This window comes from Sphaerodactylus townsendi, linkage group LG06, assembly GCF_021028975.2.
Source record: "Sphaerodactylus townsendi isolate TG3544 linkage group LG06, MPM_Stown_v2.3, whole genome shotgun sequence".
NCBI classification, from domain to species: Eukaryota; Metazoa; Chordata; class Lepidosauria; order Squamata; family Sphaerodactylidae; genus Sphaerodactylus; species Sphaerodactylus townsendi.
The window spans coordinates 131309923-131325474 of record NC_059430.1 but is presented as its reverse complement, the minus strand read 5'-3'; the positions used below and the strand labels follow the sequence as shown (position 1 = coordinate 131325474).

The window sequence follows — 15552 nt, the reverse complement described above, 5'->3', positions numbered from 1 at the left end:
CAGGGCCAAAAGCCCCGCGGCACGTGAGCTCCCGGATCTATCACGGGGCATTTTTACCGTGAAAAATCAGCCTTGGTTCCACTGCTACATCTGGGCCTCCTGCTTTGTTGCTAGCATTCTACAATATTTTACAACAAACCTCCAATATATGTTTGGGTGATCACTCCTGCACAGAGGATTATCGGCTGCCCTCTCCCCTCCTTGGAAGAACTCTATAATTCCCGAAGCCTAAAAAAAGCCCCAAATATTCTGAGAGACCCGTCTCATCCAGCACACTCTCTTTTTGAACTGTTACCATCCGGCAGCCGATACAGGTCTATCAAAACTAGGACAAAGAGGCTGAGAGACAGCTTCTACTCTAGAGCTGTGGCTGTGCTGAACTCCGCGGCTTCGTGTTGATGTATTTGGGGCTGTGTAGGGATGGGTGGAGGAAGGGGAAAGGGAGGATGGGGTATGAGTCTGAATGCTGCTGTAAATTTCGTTGTGCGTGCACAATGACAATAAAAATGCTTATGCTTATGGATGGGCCCAAGTGGTTTGTAAGCTCTGGTCCTCCCTCCCTCCCTCCCTCGCCCATCGCATCACTTTGAGTCAATGCAGTCTTATTGGAGAGGCAACTTCTGAAGTATATGTAAAATCCTGGGCAGTTTCCTCCTCTGTGACTGATGCTCTTGTCCGCTGCCAGAAGAGTTCCTGTTCCACGGTTCTTGCTAAGTAGGCGGTGGCCCTTTGATGTACTTTAGCTCAAGATGGAAAGATCTGGTGTAGCCATTGGTCCGGAGACAGGAGGGATCTAGCAGTGATAAGACGCAGGCACTGGCCAATAAAAGGAGAAGCAACAGGCCCACGGTGGAGAGCATCAGTCGGCTGAGAAGGGGGGGACTTCTGGGGGACTTCTGGGACTGGGTAGAGATCCTCGAAGGCTGCGGCAGATCGTATCTGGAAGGATAAGAGTCAGCTTGAGGCTTTGATCAAACGTGAAGAGACAGCAGATTGACCAAGGGAACAATTACTTGAGGGGAGGAAGGGAGGGGCAGGCAGCTGTGTGTCAGGGATGGTTTCTAGCTTTGGATTGCCTGCATAAAGTAGGGGGTTGGACTAGATGGCCTCCAGGGAACTTTTAATTAATTGTATTGATGAAGACATTTACGGCCAGAATCACTAGGGGGTTGTGAGTTTTCCAGGTTGTATGGCTGTGTTCCAGTAGTATTTTCTCCTGATGTTTCACCTGCATCACATGTCAGGAGAAAATACTACTGGAACATGGCCATAAGAACATAAGAGCGAGCCTGCTGGATCAGACCAGAGTCCATCGAGTCCAGCACTCTGCTACTCGCAGTGGCCCACCAGGTGCCTTTGGGAGCTCACATGCAGGATGTGAAAGCAATGGCCTTCTGCTGCTGCTGCTGCTGCTCCTGAGCACCTGGTCTGCTAAGGCATTTGCAGTCTGAGATCAAGGAGGATCAAGATTGGTAGCCATAGATCGACTTCTCCTCCATAAATCTGTCCAAGCCCCTTTTAAAGCTATCCAGGTTAGTGGCCATCACCACCTCCTGTGGCAGCATATTCCAAACACCAATCACACGTTGCGTGAAGAAGTGTTTCCTTTTATTAGTCCTAATTCTTCCCCACCTCCAGCATTTCCAATGTATGCCCCCTGGTTCTAGTATTGTGACAGAGTATCTCTCTGTCAACATTTTCTACCCCATGCATAATTTTATAGACCTCAACCATATCATATCTCCTCTCCAAACTAAAGAGTTCCAAATGCTGTAGTCATTATCTAGGAATGAGGAAAAGACACTCTGTACATGCTTTGAAGGCCCACACTATGACCAGGGGTATGATTTCAAGCTTGTCCAACTTGAATTGAACTACAGTTATCAGTGGATAGGTATTTTAACGGCATAGCGGATTGTTGTAGCGAAGCCAGAATTTAAGTCTTAAGTTAATCGTACCCTTACCCCTTTTTGGTGAAGTCTGCAACTGCTTCTGAGCAGGGATCCATCTGTTTCCTCTTGCAGGTCTGCAAAGAGATGCGCAGCAAAAAAGTGAAGTGGGAGGGTTGAAATGTCCTTCCCCGAACAGTTCTACTGCAAAGCAAATCCATGCACGGCTCTGGGCTTTTACAGGAGGGCCCCATCCCAAGCATCCCACTGCGATACCGTTTCAGGATCTCCGGAAGCTCAATTGGAGACCCCCTGGAGTTACAGCTCACCTTCAGATCAGTTACCCCAGAGAAAATGGATGCTCTGGAAAGTGGACGCTTCAGCACTGCATCCCACTGAGGTCCCTAGCCTCCCTAGGCTCCACCCCACAAATTTCCAGGAGTTTCCCAACCTGGATCGGGCGACCCTACTGCCCCCACCCCCATCCCGCTGGGGGAACCTGGCAACTCTATCGGCCTCATCTCATCTGTAGCCAGTGGCGGGACCCAACATTTTTAGTAACAGGTTCCCATGGGGGTGGGATTCAAACTGTGGCGTAGCGCCAATGGGGCTGGGTGGGGCACGACGGGGGTGTGGCCGGGCATTCCGGGGGCGGGGCATTCCTGGGTGGGGCTGTGGCAAGGACGCAGCCGCTGCGCCGGTCCTTGGGCGGGAAATGAATGCACGCAGGCGCAGGCTGCCACGCACGCTGGTGCACCTCCTGCTAGACTGCTTCAAGTTCTGCGCGCTAGTGCTGAGAGGAGGGGCGTCACTAAGGCCAAAACCACGCGGCAAAATCACCCATTAGTCACCCCCTCTCGGCACACACCAATAATGAGTAACCTACTCTCGGGAACCTGTGAGAACCTGCTGGACCCCACCTCTGTAGTCCTCAAGGGATTTTAGTCAGTAACCCTCCCGCCCCCCGCGTGGCACCCTGCGGCGCCCTGCCCACTTACCTTGGTCCAGCCGGCTGCAAAGAGCAGCCAGAGGAAACGCTGCTGGGCGTGGTGGGGCAGGGCAAGGCAGGAGGGGTGTGGAGGGTCCTCCACGTGACTTAGCAGAGTACGCTCGGGCATTTGTCTCCGGATGTCCCCATTATAGTTACACCACTGTCCAGGGCAAGGACATAGGTACGGGGGGGTTCTCGGGTTTAAGCCCCCCCATTACATGTCTGAAGCTCCGCCCCCCCTTTGTGGCTTTTTTGTATTTTTAAAGTATTTTTAGTTTTTGGCCTGCAGGGGGTGCAGTTTCTAGGCTAGCAGCACCAAAATTCCAGAGGATGTTTGGGCGAGTCTCCTGATGATACCACCCAGGTTTGGTGAGGCTTGGTTCAGGGGATCCAACGTTATGGACTCCCAAAGGGGGTGCCCCATCCCCATTATTTCCAATGGGAGCTAATAGGAGATGGGGGCTACACCTTTGAGGGTCCATAACTTTGGACCCCCTGAACCAAACTTCACCAAACCTGGGTGGTATCATCAGGAGAGTCTCCTAAAGATACCCTGAAATTTTGGTACTGCTAGCTTAACAATTGCATCTCTGGCAGCAGACACCCCCCAAATTTCCCCAGATTCTCCTTTTAAATCCACCCCCTTCTGCATGAATTTAAAGGGAGAATATGAGGTCCCCAGTTTAAACATTGAAAGTGATGCTGTTTCAGGGCGGGGCCCCCAGATTCTCCCTTTCAGGTGGATTTAAAAGGAGAATCTAGGCTCCCTAGTTTAAACACCATCGAAAATGATGCTGTTTGGGGGTGGATTCCAGCATCACAGCGGCTGCCCATGGGGTGGGGGCACAAAACTCAGATTTTGCACCGGGGTCCATTTTTCCAAGCTACGCCTCTGCCCGGAAGGGAGGGCAGAAGGGACTGCTAGCTGCTGGCTGGGAACCCAGCTAGTGGGGGGAGTCTGCTGTCCTTGGCCTCGGAGAGCTGCTTTTATAAGCACTGAGGCCGGGGGGCCGGGCTTGCGGAGGTGTGGCCACGCCCCCAGGGGCGGGTGGGGATGTGACCCCATCTCTGAAACCCCCAATAAAAAATCTATACCTACGTCCCTGGTCCTGGCCACTGACCTGCCCTGTCCAGGTAACTGGAGTCACCCCGACCCTCTTCTTCCTTCGCTGCTGTGGTTTGTGCTGCTTCATTTGTTGACTGTTCGTCCGGGACTGCGCAGGGAAACGCAACACAGCGGCAGGCAAGGGAAGGCTCCCAAACGATCCTGCAACCTGCAGCATAAATTAAAGAAGAGGCGCAGAGGCCCAGTTACTAGAAGAGCAAAGACAGATTTCCTTGCCAAGATACGTTCCGCGGGATTCTGAAAAATGCAATGTCCTCACTAGTCTGAGGAACAGGATTCTGGAAAAATAGCAATCCCGAGCAACAGAACAAGAGACATTAAAATGGGAATCCTCCCGAGATTCTTCTCCACTGCAGGAAGATCTGCCTTCGCTATACAAGAGATAGTGAACAAATAACAAACATTCCCTTTGTTAAATTAGCTCCTCCTCCCACCTAGGGATGCCAGGGATCCTTTACTCTCCAAGTAAAGGAAATGGCTGCTGGAGTGGGAGTGGACTCTATGGTATTATATCCTGCTGTGGTCCCTCCCCTTTCCAAAGCCTGCCCTCCCCAAGCTCCACCCGCAAAAACTCCACCCGCAAAATCTCAATCCAAAACTGGCAATCCTACAAATTCCACCCATGCTTCAAATGGACTGCCCATTTTTTTTCTTTTAGCAGAGCATGTATACTTTTAAAACTTCACGACTTTTAAAAAATAGCCACTCAGCAGTCAAAGAGGCAAAGGTTGGTGACAGCATGGACGGCAACCAATCACTGCTGAGCATTGCTGACCTCTGCAGACACAGCTGGCTTTCACCCAACTTGATGCCAGAGAGAAAGATGTTTATTTTGAACAGTGTGCATAGGGGTGTGTGTGTGTGTGTGTGTGTGTGTGTGTGTGTGTGTGTGTGTGTGTGTGTGTGTGTGTGTGTGTGTGTGTGTGTGTGTGTGTGTGTGTGTGTGTGTGTGTGTGTGTGTGAGAGAGAGAGAGAGAGAGAGAATTCCATGTTATGTGGGGTGGGGGTTGGACTAGATAACTCCTGAGGTCTCTTCCAGCACTATGTTTCTATAAAACACTTTTCCATTTATAAAGAAAAAAGGAATTTCTGCTCAGAATTCCTGCTCTGGCTTCTGCGTTCTCATCAGACGTTGCCAACAGGGTTGTAAGCTTCATAAGGACTTGGTATTTGCTTTTTAAAAAATGAAAGCTAACCTCAGGATGCACAAATATTGTAATGTTTTATCTTGCCGTGGGTTCTGTTTCATTCTACTGGATTGTTATTTTTATGTGTCTTAATGCCTCAAGACTTTTAGTCAAATGAGTGTATTAAGAAAAGGACTTGACTTTACCACCTGGAACTATTTGGTTCTGCCCCACCAGAAGAGCTTACCTGCTCTGTTTCCAGATGTATTTCCAGTTCATCCTGGTGGGCCTGGCCCAGCCAACTCTCAATACGTTTGGGGTCAAATCGTACTGGTTCTGTCTGGCAGCTGTTCCCTTTCCCCAGAAGTAGGTGTGTGGGGCGCTGATGCAGTCCCTTCTCCAAGTGCCATAAGGGAAACTTTCCTATCAGGGAACACAGTTAGAAGATACAAATTGGTGTTTCGAATCCAAGCTGCAAAATTAAGGCTTGAAGCTCCAGAAATCCAGCCCCAAGACAGTGGCTGACAAGGATCACATGCAGAGAAGTGCTTGTCTTAAGAAGAGTTTGGATTTATATCCCCCCCCTTTCTCTCCTGTAAGGAGACTCAAGGTGGCTTACAAGCTCCTTTCCCTTCCCCCCTCCCACAACAAACACCCTGTGAGGTTGGTGGGGCTGAGAGAGTTCTGAGAGAACTGTGACTAGCCCAAGGTCATCCAGTAGGAATGCAGGAGTGTGGAAACACATCTGCTCCACCAGTCTGCCACTCATGTGGAGGAGTGGGGAATCAAACCCGGTTCCCTGGATTAGAATTCCCCTGCTCTTAACCACTACCCCACGCTGGCTCTCTTAAGGCTGTTAATGTCTGAGCAATCACATGGACAGGACATAGGCTTCCCAACCTCGAAGTGGCAGCTGGAGTTCTCCCAGGATTATAACTGACCTCCCTGGACTTTTACAGCGGTCACCCATCCAATTACTAACCCAGGCCGACCCTGTTTAGCTTCCCAACTCTGACAAGATCAGGCTAGCCGCTAGCCCAGTGATGGCGAACCTTTTCGAGACCAAGTGCCCAGATTGCAACCCAAAACCCACTTATTTATCGCAAAGTGCCAACACGGCCATTTAACCTGAATACTGAGGTTTTAGTTTAGAAAAAATGGTTGGCTCCAAGGCGCACATTACTTGGGAGTAAGCTTGGTGAAGCAATGGTGCAACGCTTCGAATGGGTAAATCACGACCCTAGGAGGGTTAATCAGAAGCAAGCCCCATTGCCAGCAACCGAGCCTACTCCCAGGTAAAGGATCGTGCCCAGGCTAGCCTAGATGTGTGTGTGTGGGGGGTGATTTTCCGTCCCCCCACATGTTGAACTCTGTGCACGTGTGCCCACAGAAAGTGCTCCGAGTGCCACCTCTGGAGCCCGTGCCATAGGTTCGCCATCACTGCGCTAGCCTGTGCCACCCCAACACTGGCGGTGTCAGTCCATTAGTCCCTCTGGCCTTGTGGGACCTCATCGGTCAGTGTTCAGAACAAGAGTATTGTCAGATTTGAAAAGCTAAGAAGGGTCACCCCAGTTCTCAAGCAGGAGGCGTTCTTTCTTAACAAGTGCTACCTGGATTCTTTTTAAACAGTCTGCAAACTGTGGCTCTCCAGATGTTCATGGACTACAATTCCCATCAGCCCCTGACAGCATGGCCCCAGAAGATAGAACTGAAAACGACTAGCAAAGATCTAAGGAGCCTCCTGAAAATGTTGGGTACTTCCAGTCACAGAAAAAACAGGCACATTTCTGGGTGCTGCAATTAGTTACAAAGAGACAAAAATCCGCACGGACCCCCAAAGTGTTTTGTTTTTGAACAGAAGTCCCAGAAAGGTAAAATGAGCTCACTTACTAGAGGGGCCATTTTGTATTTCTTTGTGAATTTGGTTTACTGAAGACCAACCGAACGGTTCCCACTCCTCTTGGAAGTCGTTTTGTACCTGTGAAGTCATCAAAACAATGTGTTTAAAAAGGTCCAGGTTATGAATGATCTTCCTGTTTCTGTCCAAAATATTTTGCAAACTCTAAATAACACATTTGTGCTGAAAATTTTTTATGCCAGTTTGTGGGTTATGCTGGCAGGGGCTGATGGGAATTGTAGTCCATAACATCTGGAGTGCCAAAGGTTCGCCACCACTGCTCTAGCCCATTAAACAAATCTATGGAGGACAGGTATAGTGATGGCTGTGAGCCAAAAGAGAAACCTCCATATTCAGGTGGCATTTACCTTTCAATATTAGATAATAGGGGAAGAGCACAGGGAAATAGTTAGGACTCCTCAACAGGGCCTTGATGGAAGAAAAAACAGAGCATGCAATGTAATAATTTAATTCACTGATATCCTATTCCTAGTTGTATCTCAAAGACAATAACATTTTGACAGCTATCCTATGCCCATCTCCATTGGAGTCTGTGGGTATTACTCCCAAGTAAAAGCACACAGGATCCCACTGCATGACGTTCCATGCTGAAGCAGGTGGAACCGTACACTCAAGTTTGTCAAGTCCTATCTTGGCTCCTCCTCACTACCAGAAGAGCAAGGTCTTCTGTCTTGCAAGGTCTTCTGTTTGAGCATGGCTGATGTTATTCATTCTCTTGCGAGGAGTTTGGCTTTGTTTCATGAGTCTGCACCAAGGTTTGCTAGCTTGCCAATGGCCTTCCAGGAGGCCCTGCTTTGATTTAGCAAGCTGAGAATCCTTAAGCAGTCAAGCAGAATTGTTTTAGGACAGTGGTGGCGAACCTTTGGCACTCCAGATGTTATGGACTACAATTCCCCTCAGCCCCAGCTGGCAGGGGCTGATGGGAATTGTAGTCCACAACATCTGGAGTGCCAAAGGTTCGCCACCACGGTTTAAGGAAGACTAGAGGAAACCTAACCAAGAAAGATGGGGTTCTTAAATGCCAGGAGTCTCCCACTCAGGATGGGAGCGAGGGCTGATCTGACAATAAGGCAAGGAAGGAGACAAAAAATAAGAACTGGTCAACTGATGATATTTCTTCTCCACACAGGCAACATCAGAGGTGTCCTGCTGGATCAAACCAGTGGTCCATCCAGCCCTGCTCTCCCAGAGGCCAACCAGTTTTTTTGACAGACCAGCAACAGGGCATAGAGCAACTCAGGCCAAGTTGAGACACTGGAGCACACTCTGTTTCATTGTGCAAGATTTGCCAAGATCAGAATGACCCAACCCATCATTGCTTCACTCCTATACAATCATTTAACTGATGCTCTTAGGATTCCTTTAATCTTGGATAGCCTTGATCCTTACTTTTGCGAAAGCGTAGCAAAATATCTTTTAAAGATTATAGACGCAACTCTAGATGGGACTCCGAGGCCATCCCAGGTGGCAAGCAACATCTTAAGAATCTCAAGTTTCATTTGCAAAAGAAAGTTTCTAGCTCTTACAGAGGTCAGCAACATCAGACATTTCAGAGCAGGGGGTGGGGGTTGCTGAAGAATTAGCTTGCTACCATCATAACAACAACAATGTTGGTTACATCAACTATTTGCTACTGGTATACAGTGCCTACTTCTGCCAGTAACCTGTGGGTTCATGGTCATCCAAAGTCAAATAACCTGGGGGTGATTCATAGAGAGATGTTGCAGTCTTGTTATCGATTGCCAGATGGTGTGACAATTGAAGGCTGTGGCAACCTATTGGAGTCAGATCAATTGTTCGCCCATTTCCTTGTCCCCTATCCCTTGTTTTGTGTTTGGCGCCACCCCAACAAACTCTGTGTTTTATAGTGGAGTGTTGATACTGTGTGTTGTTGTGATGCCTGGGTTCTGTTGGTGGGTCTTCAGTCTGGTCTGTGGAGAGGTGTACGGGAATGCCACTTTGGATGAGTTCATTTGCACTACGCTATTGATAAGACTCTGAATGTTTGTTGCATTTATCTGTCTTTTATGGACAATTGTTCTATTGTAATTTGGGATGCCAATAAAGGCTTGATTATGAACAGGGCATAGAGGCCGAAGCCTTCAGGAAAACATCCGAAGACCTGCTGGATCAGACCGGTGGTCCATCCGGTTCAGCGCCCGATCTCAGAGCGGCCAACCACTTCCTCTGGAAGGCAAACGAGGCATAGAGGCTGAGGCCCTGAGACGCTCGTCTCTTCCCTCTCCCCCTAGCAATACCTACAGAAGAACCTTCTCGGCAGGCACATCTCACGGGGAGGGGATGGCACATCTGGCGAGAGTTTCGGCACCTTCGGCTGGGCTCCTCCCACTGGCCCACACCTGCAAGAAGGAGCGGATCAGGGGACTCCGAGGCCATCCCAGGCGGCAAGCGACATCTTAAGAATCTCAAGTGTCATTTGCGAAAGAAAGTTTCTAGCTCTTACAGAGGTCAGCAACATTAGACATTTCAGAGCGGGGGGCGGGGGGGTTGCTGAAGAATACCAAGGACGATTCAAGGGCTTTCTGGATCTGGATGCAAAGTACGTTCAGAAACATCTGAAGCTGCCTTATGCTGAATCGGACAATGGATCCATCCAGCCCCAGACTGCCAGAGGATCTCCAGGGTTCCCAGACGGCGGTGTCGCCAATCACTTATTGCTGGTTCATCAACTGCAGATGCTGCGGATTGAGCCTGAGACCCCTCCTGTGGGCAAAACGGAGGCTCCACAACTCAGCCACAGCCCTCCCCATCAATAAACACAATTAGATGTGAGCTTAGACAGAAAACTCCCCAACACCAGAGGTGTATGGCCTATAGCAGTGTTGGCGAACCTTTGGCACTCCAGATGTTATGGACCACAATTCCCATCAGCTCCTGCCAGCATGGCCAATTGGCCATGCTGGCAGGAGCTGATGGGAATTGTAGTCCATAACATCTGGAGTGCCAAAGGTTCGCCACCACGGGCCTATAGGGACATGGGGCCGCCGAGCCCCCCGTGGTGCACATCTTTTGATCACATGGGGGGGGGCCGCTGGCACCCCTCACATGACAAAATAGCGTGCACCCCAGCTGCACACCACTGATCCCCGCCCCTCGGGGGCGGTCTAATAAATCCAATTAACAACAACAACAACAACAACTGGCCATGCCAGCAGGGGCTGATGGGAATTGTAGTCCATGAACATCTGAAGCGCCAGAGGTAGACCCCCCTGGCTTAGAGCCTTGGTAAAGTATATCTCCCTGCAGCGACTTACCTGTGATGGCACTGTAATAGGAGGAATCCTCTTCGTCATGTGAGGTGGATCCTCCCACATCCACGGAAGGATCCCATTCCAGATCCATGGTGGTTCCTAAATTGTGAGCCAGACCTTTGTTGTGCAAGGGACACTTCTTTGGCGTGGAATGGCCTATCTGGCCAAGGGCAGGCAGCAGTGAGCCAATTTTTAAATCCAAGGATCCTTCTGTGAGGGAATTCGACTCCAAGTCACTCTCTCGGTCAGACAGCCACTCGTTCTCGAAGACCTGAAGGAAAGAGACAGAGAAGAAGAAGAGTTTGGATTTATATCCCCCCCCCCCTTTCTCTCCTGCAGGAGACTCAAAGGGGCTTACAATCTCCTTGCCCTTCCCCCCTCACAACAAACACCCTGTGAGGTAGGTGGGGCTGAGAGAGCTCCGAGAAGCTGTGACTAGCCCAAGGTCACCCAGCTGGCGTGTGTGGGAGTGCACAGGCCAATCCAAATTCCCCAGATAAGCCTCCACAGCTCAGGCGGCAGAGCTGGGAATCAAACCCGGTTCCTCCAGATTAGATGCACAAGCTCTTAACCTCCTACGCCACTGCTGCTGGGGGGCTTGCACACACACAGCCCACCCCGTGAGGTTCACAGCTGAGGGGGCTTTCAAATCGGGCCTCCTTCACTATCTGACTGACTCATGAAATAGTATTTATTTGTATTTATTTATGTTGTGCTTTTCTCCCCGCTGGAGACCCAAAGCAGCTAACGTCTTTCCCCTCTCTTTCATTTTATCCTCACAACAACCCTGTAAGGTAGTGCAGGCCAAGAGTGTGTGGCTGGCCCAAGGTCACCCAGCGAGCTTTCTGGAGAGTCAGCCTCTGGTCTCTTGGATGCTCGTCCTCCAGAACCAATGAGGTGGGGTGGATTAGAGTGCAGGACGAGGGCCTGGGAAACCGCCGGTTCAAATCCCCACTTCTGCCATGGAAGCTCGCTGGGTGATCCTGGGCCAGTCGTACTCTCTCCACCTCACTTACCTCACAGGGTTGTTGTGAGAATAAAACAGAGTAAGCGGCTTCAAATCCCCAAAGGGGCAAAAAGGTGGGGGTACATATTAATTAAATAACCATCACCCTCCTCCTGGCTCTCATATACCCGGGGGGGGGGGGGGGGGTTGGTCTTTAAGGAATTACTGGGCTCAACTTTTATTTATTATTTATTTTATTCAGTGTGGTTCCCCGCTCTTCTCAGACAAGGGCCGGGTTCAGAGAGGCTTGTGCGCATTATTAAAATATAGAATAATACAATTCAACATCAAATAACCACTAGCCATCCCAATTAAACACTGAATTAATCATGTGTCCAATGATGGCGACTGACAATTTAAAACCTCCCTGAGCTCCAATATGTTCCCCCACCTGCCAAATTTAAATTTTGTTCTAGTCCCGGTCTCACACACTAGCCCAGGGGTGGCCAACCTACGGCGCTCCAGATGTTCATGGACTGCAATTCCCATACAATTCCCAGATGTTCAATGCTCCAGATGTTCATGGACAACAATTCCCTCCAGATGTTCATGGACTACAATTCCCATACAATTCCCAGATGTTCAATGTTCCAGATGTTCATGGACTACAATTCCCTCCAGATGTTCATGGACTACAATTCCCAATAGGTTGGCCACCCCTGCTAGCCACAGCATTCAGCATCTTCTCCATGGTGTCAGATCCCCTCACTCGCACCCATCGCTTCCTCCTTGGGAAAAGGAGACCTTGGACGTACCAGCCGCATGCTGACCAGCTGCCTCTGGAAGCGGAAGACTCGCCGGAAGACCTCCTGGCAAAAGCAGCTGAGGTCCTGCAACTCTTCCTCCAGGATCTCGGCGTCCTCAGGCTGGCTCTTCTGGATCAAGCACTCCCCGTGAACCAGCAGCCGGTCCACGTGCTCCGCGTTCCTTTGAACGTCTTGCTGGAAGGCCTGGATGCCGGGCGAAAGAGGCAGAGCCGTGAGGGAATGGCTGCCCCGCAACGGATCTCCCCAGTCGAGGAATAAAACTCCCCTCCAGTCTGAACTGTGCAGTGGTGTCTGCAGATCGCCGGAGTGGGGTTTGGCGCCTTGGCAGTCTCAGGACTCACGTAGTTGGGAAGAAAAATGCCTTGAACACACGAAGCCGCTTCATATGGGATCGGACCTTGAGCCATCAAAGTCAGTATCGCCTACTCTGACTGGCAGCAGCTCTTCCACGTCACCTGGCCCTTTCTACTGGGGAGCCAGAGTGGTGTAGTCTTCAAGAGCAGTGGGCACTAATCTGGAGAACTGGGTTCAATGCCCCACTCCTCCACATGAGCATCAGGCTCTCATCTGGAGAACCAAGTTCGATTCCCCACTCTTACACATGAATGGAGCCTGCTGGTTCCTCTTTGGGCCAGTCACAGTTCTCTCCAGACTCTCTCAGTCCCACCCACTTTTTATTTATTTATTTATTTATTTATTTATTTATTTATTTTATTATCATATTTATATACCGCCCCATCCCCTGAGGGCTCTGGGTGGTGAACAACAAGGTGTCAGAGGCGTATGGGGGGAAAATGGTGCCCTGTTCTCTGGGTGCCCGCCCGCTACACTCAGGGGGGCGGGACTCAGGGGGTGGGCTCCTCCAGCTCCATCCCCCCTCCTGGCTCCCAGATGGCAGTCCCTTCTGCCCTCCCCTCTGGGGAGAGCAAAAGCAACTGAGGCTCTGTCCTTGTCTCCTTTGCTCCTCTGTCCTTTGTCTCCTTGTCACGAGGCCCCCGCCCTCGTGCTTATAAAAGAAAAGGAGACGAGGATGAAGCCTCCTCCGTTGCTTCTGCTCTCCCCAGAGGGGAGGGGGGGCGGTGTTCTCAGGTTTCCTTGACCCACCCGCGTCAATGAACTTAGTGGAAGAAACATTAACAATTCGAGATACGCAGATGATACCACATTGCTGGAACAAAATAGCGAAGGTTTGACATGACTCCTGATAAAAGCTAAAGTGCCAAAACTGAACATCAAGAAGACAAAACTAACCAATTTTTTTTAAAAACCCACACTTTGCACAAAAGTGCCTGGGAAAGCAAACCAAGGTCAAGTTAATTCCTGCCATAGTGTTCCAGTCCCCAAAATATTTAGGGGCGTGAGACTTCGACAACGAAGAAAGCTGACAGGAAGAAAACAGATTCCCTTGAAATGTGGTGCTGGGGGGGAGAGTTTTAGGGACACCCTGGGCTGCCAAAAAGACAAATCAGTGGGTTCTAGATCAGATCAAGCCTGAACAGTCCCTAGAAGCTAAAATGACTAAACTGAGGCTATTGTACTTTGGTCACATTGTGAGAAGACAACTCCCTGCAAAAGACAATCATGCCAGGAAATGTTGAAGGCAGCAGGAAAAGAAGATGACCCTACAGAAGACAGATTGACTCTATAAAGGAAGCCACAGACCTTTGTTTGCGCGAGCTCCCCCTCTGTTGGCCACCCCTGCAGGGTAGGCCACCTTGGCCTCACAGGAGCTCAGCTACCCTTCTGGAACAAACAGGACATGACTCATAAACTCTTTACTTCTGTGAAGTTGTTAGCAGCACTCCTACAAGCATCACACCACCCTCCTCCCTCTTATCCCACTCAGGAGGTTCCTTTCCTCCTGATAGCTCCCTGCTGTAGCCTCCTAGTGGCTAGTGAGCTGTCTGTCTTGCCCTGCCAGCCTGAGACTGGCTCTTCAGCCTTCCTGGCCCTCCTTCTTGACTGCAGCCTGGTTGGGGTTGTGCTAGACCTGCCCCACTCTCTAAGGCTGCTGTGGACTGCTGATTGCAGTGTAGCTAGGGTTGTGCATTCATCCTATTCCCTGGAACTGTTGAGGCTTGCTCTTGCTGCTCAGGCTGTCCTGCCATTACTCTGCTATTCCTTCTTGCTGCTGGCTTTCTGGAAGTCCCTGCTCCTTGTGGTAAGTCCAGGGGCAGGGCTGTCAGTTGTGGGGTGCTCCAGGATCACTAGGTCGGGATTTGTGACAAGGAGGGGGAACAGTCTGCTGGGCGCTGGGAGGCAACCCCATCCCTGGACAGTTTACAAGACCTGAGCAAGGCTGTTAACAGTGGGACACTTTGGAGAACATCAATTCATCGGGTGGCCATAATCAGAAGCAACTTGGTGGCACAAGCAGATAGGGTTACACACAGTGGTGGGATCCAAAAATTTTAGTAACAGGTTCCCATGGTGGTGGGATTCAAACTGTGGCGTAGGGCCAATGGGGCTGGGTGGGGCACGACGGGGGCATGGCCGGGCATTCCAGGGGCGGGGCATTCCTGAGCGAGGCTGTGGCAAGGACGCTGCTCTTGAAGTACTTGGGTGAGAAGTGGAGTGCATGGCCGCCCAGGCTTACTTACATACACCAGTGCACCTCACTTTAGACTGCTTCAAGTTATGCACGCTACTGCTGAGAGGAGGGGCGTAACTAAGGCAAAAATCACGTGGCAAAATCACCCATTAGTAACCCCCTCTCGGCACCCACAAATAATTAGTAACCTACTCTCGGGAACCTGTGAGAACCTGCTGGATCCCACCTCTGAGTTTACAGTCTACTTCATGTGTAGTAAAGACCAAACAGCTAGGTAACCAAATGCTATGCCAGCTGAGCTTTCCACCCTGCCTAAATTAAGCCTTTCCAGTTATTTAGGGTGCATGGGTACAGAATTCTGAGTTAAACACAATCTTGTGCAGACCAGATTTCAAGTACAAGACTTTCAATGGGTTAATGACTCCAAGAAGCGCTGTCGATTTGTAAATAATTACCTAGAGATATCGCCTCCCACTGGAGTTTCAACCTGCTGGTTTCTAAGTAAACAAACCCGAGGGTTTAGAATCATCAAGTCGGAAGGGGCCATTCCAAACCATGCAAGATCAACCTAAAGCACCTGTGACAAGTGTTTGTCCAGCTGCTCCTTAAAGACTGCCAGTGAGGGGGAGCTCAACATCTCCCTAGGTCAGTGGTGGCAAACCTACGGCACGGGTGCCAAAGGTGGCACTCAGAACCCTCTCTGTGGGCATGCGCAAACAGAGTGCCCCCCCCCCCCAAATCTAGGGTGGCTTGGGCCACTGGGATCAATTATTAGCATTAAACCTGAGACCTAGTTTTGGGGAAGCAGTGTAGGTAATCCTGTTAAGCGCTGTTAAACCCCACTGATTTTCATGCAAAGAATTAAAGTGGGATCCTTTACCTGGGAGTATGAAGCGGCTTGCTCG

The 15552-nt window shown here is 50.2% G+C and overlaps 1 protein-coding gene across 3 annotated transcripts in view; it reads right to left on the bottom strand.

Annotated features, from left to right (window-relative positions):
- Positions 1 to 440: 440 nt before the first annotated feature.
- Positions 441 to 15552, bottom strand: part of SYNE4 (spectrin repeat containing nuclear envelope family member 4) — a 41315-nt gene continuing 26203 nt past the window's right edge. For all 3 annotated transcript variants that reach the window (XM_048499095.1, XM_048499096.1, XM_048499098.1), the window contains 8 exons: positions 12085 to 12279; positions 10327 to 10594; positions 9314 to 9411; positions 7024 to 7111; positions 5381 to 5556; positions 4002 to 4154; positions 1965 to 2026; positions 441 to 939 (listed from right to left, as the gene is read on the bottom strand). In XM_048499095.1, coding sequence (XP_048355052.1) covers positions 711 to 939; positions 1965 to 2026; positions 4002 to 4154; positions 5381 to 5556; positions 7024 to 7111; positions 9314 to 9411; positions 10327 to 10594; positions 12085 to 12279 — 1269 coding nt within the window. In that variant the 3' untranslated portion in view covers positions 441 to 710. The remainder of the gene's footprint in view (positions 940 to 1964; positions 2027 to 4001; positions 4155 to 5380; positions 5557 to 7023; positions 7112 to 9313; positions 9412 to 10326; positions 10595 to 12084; positions 12280 to 15552) is intronic.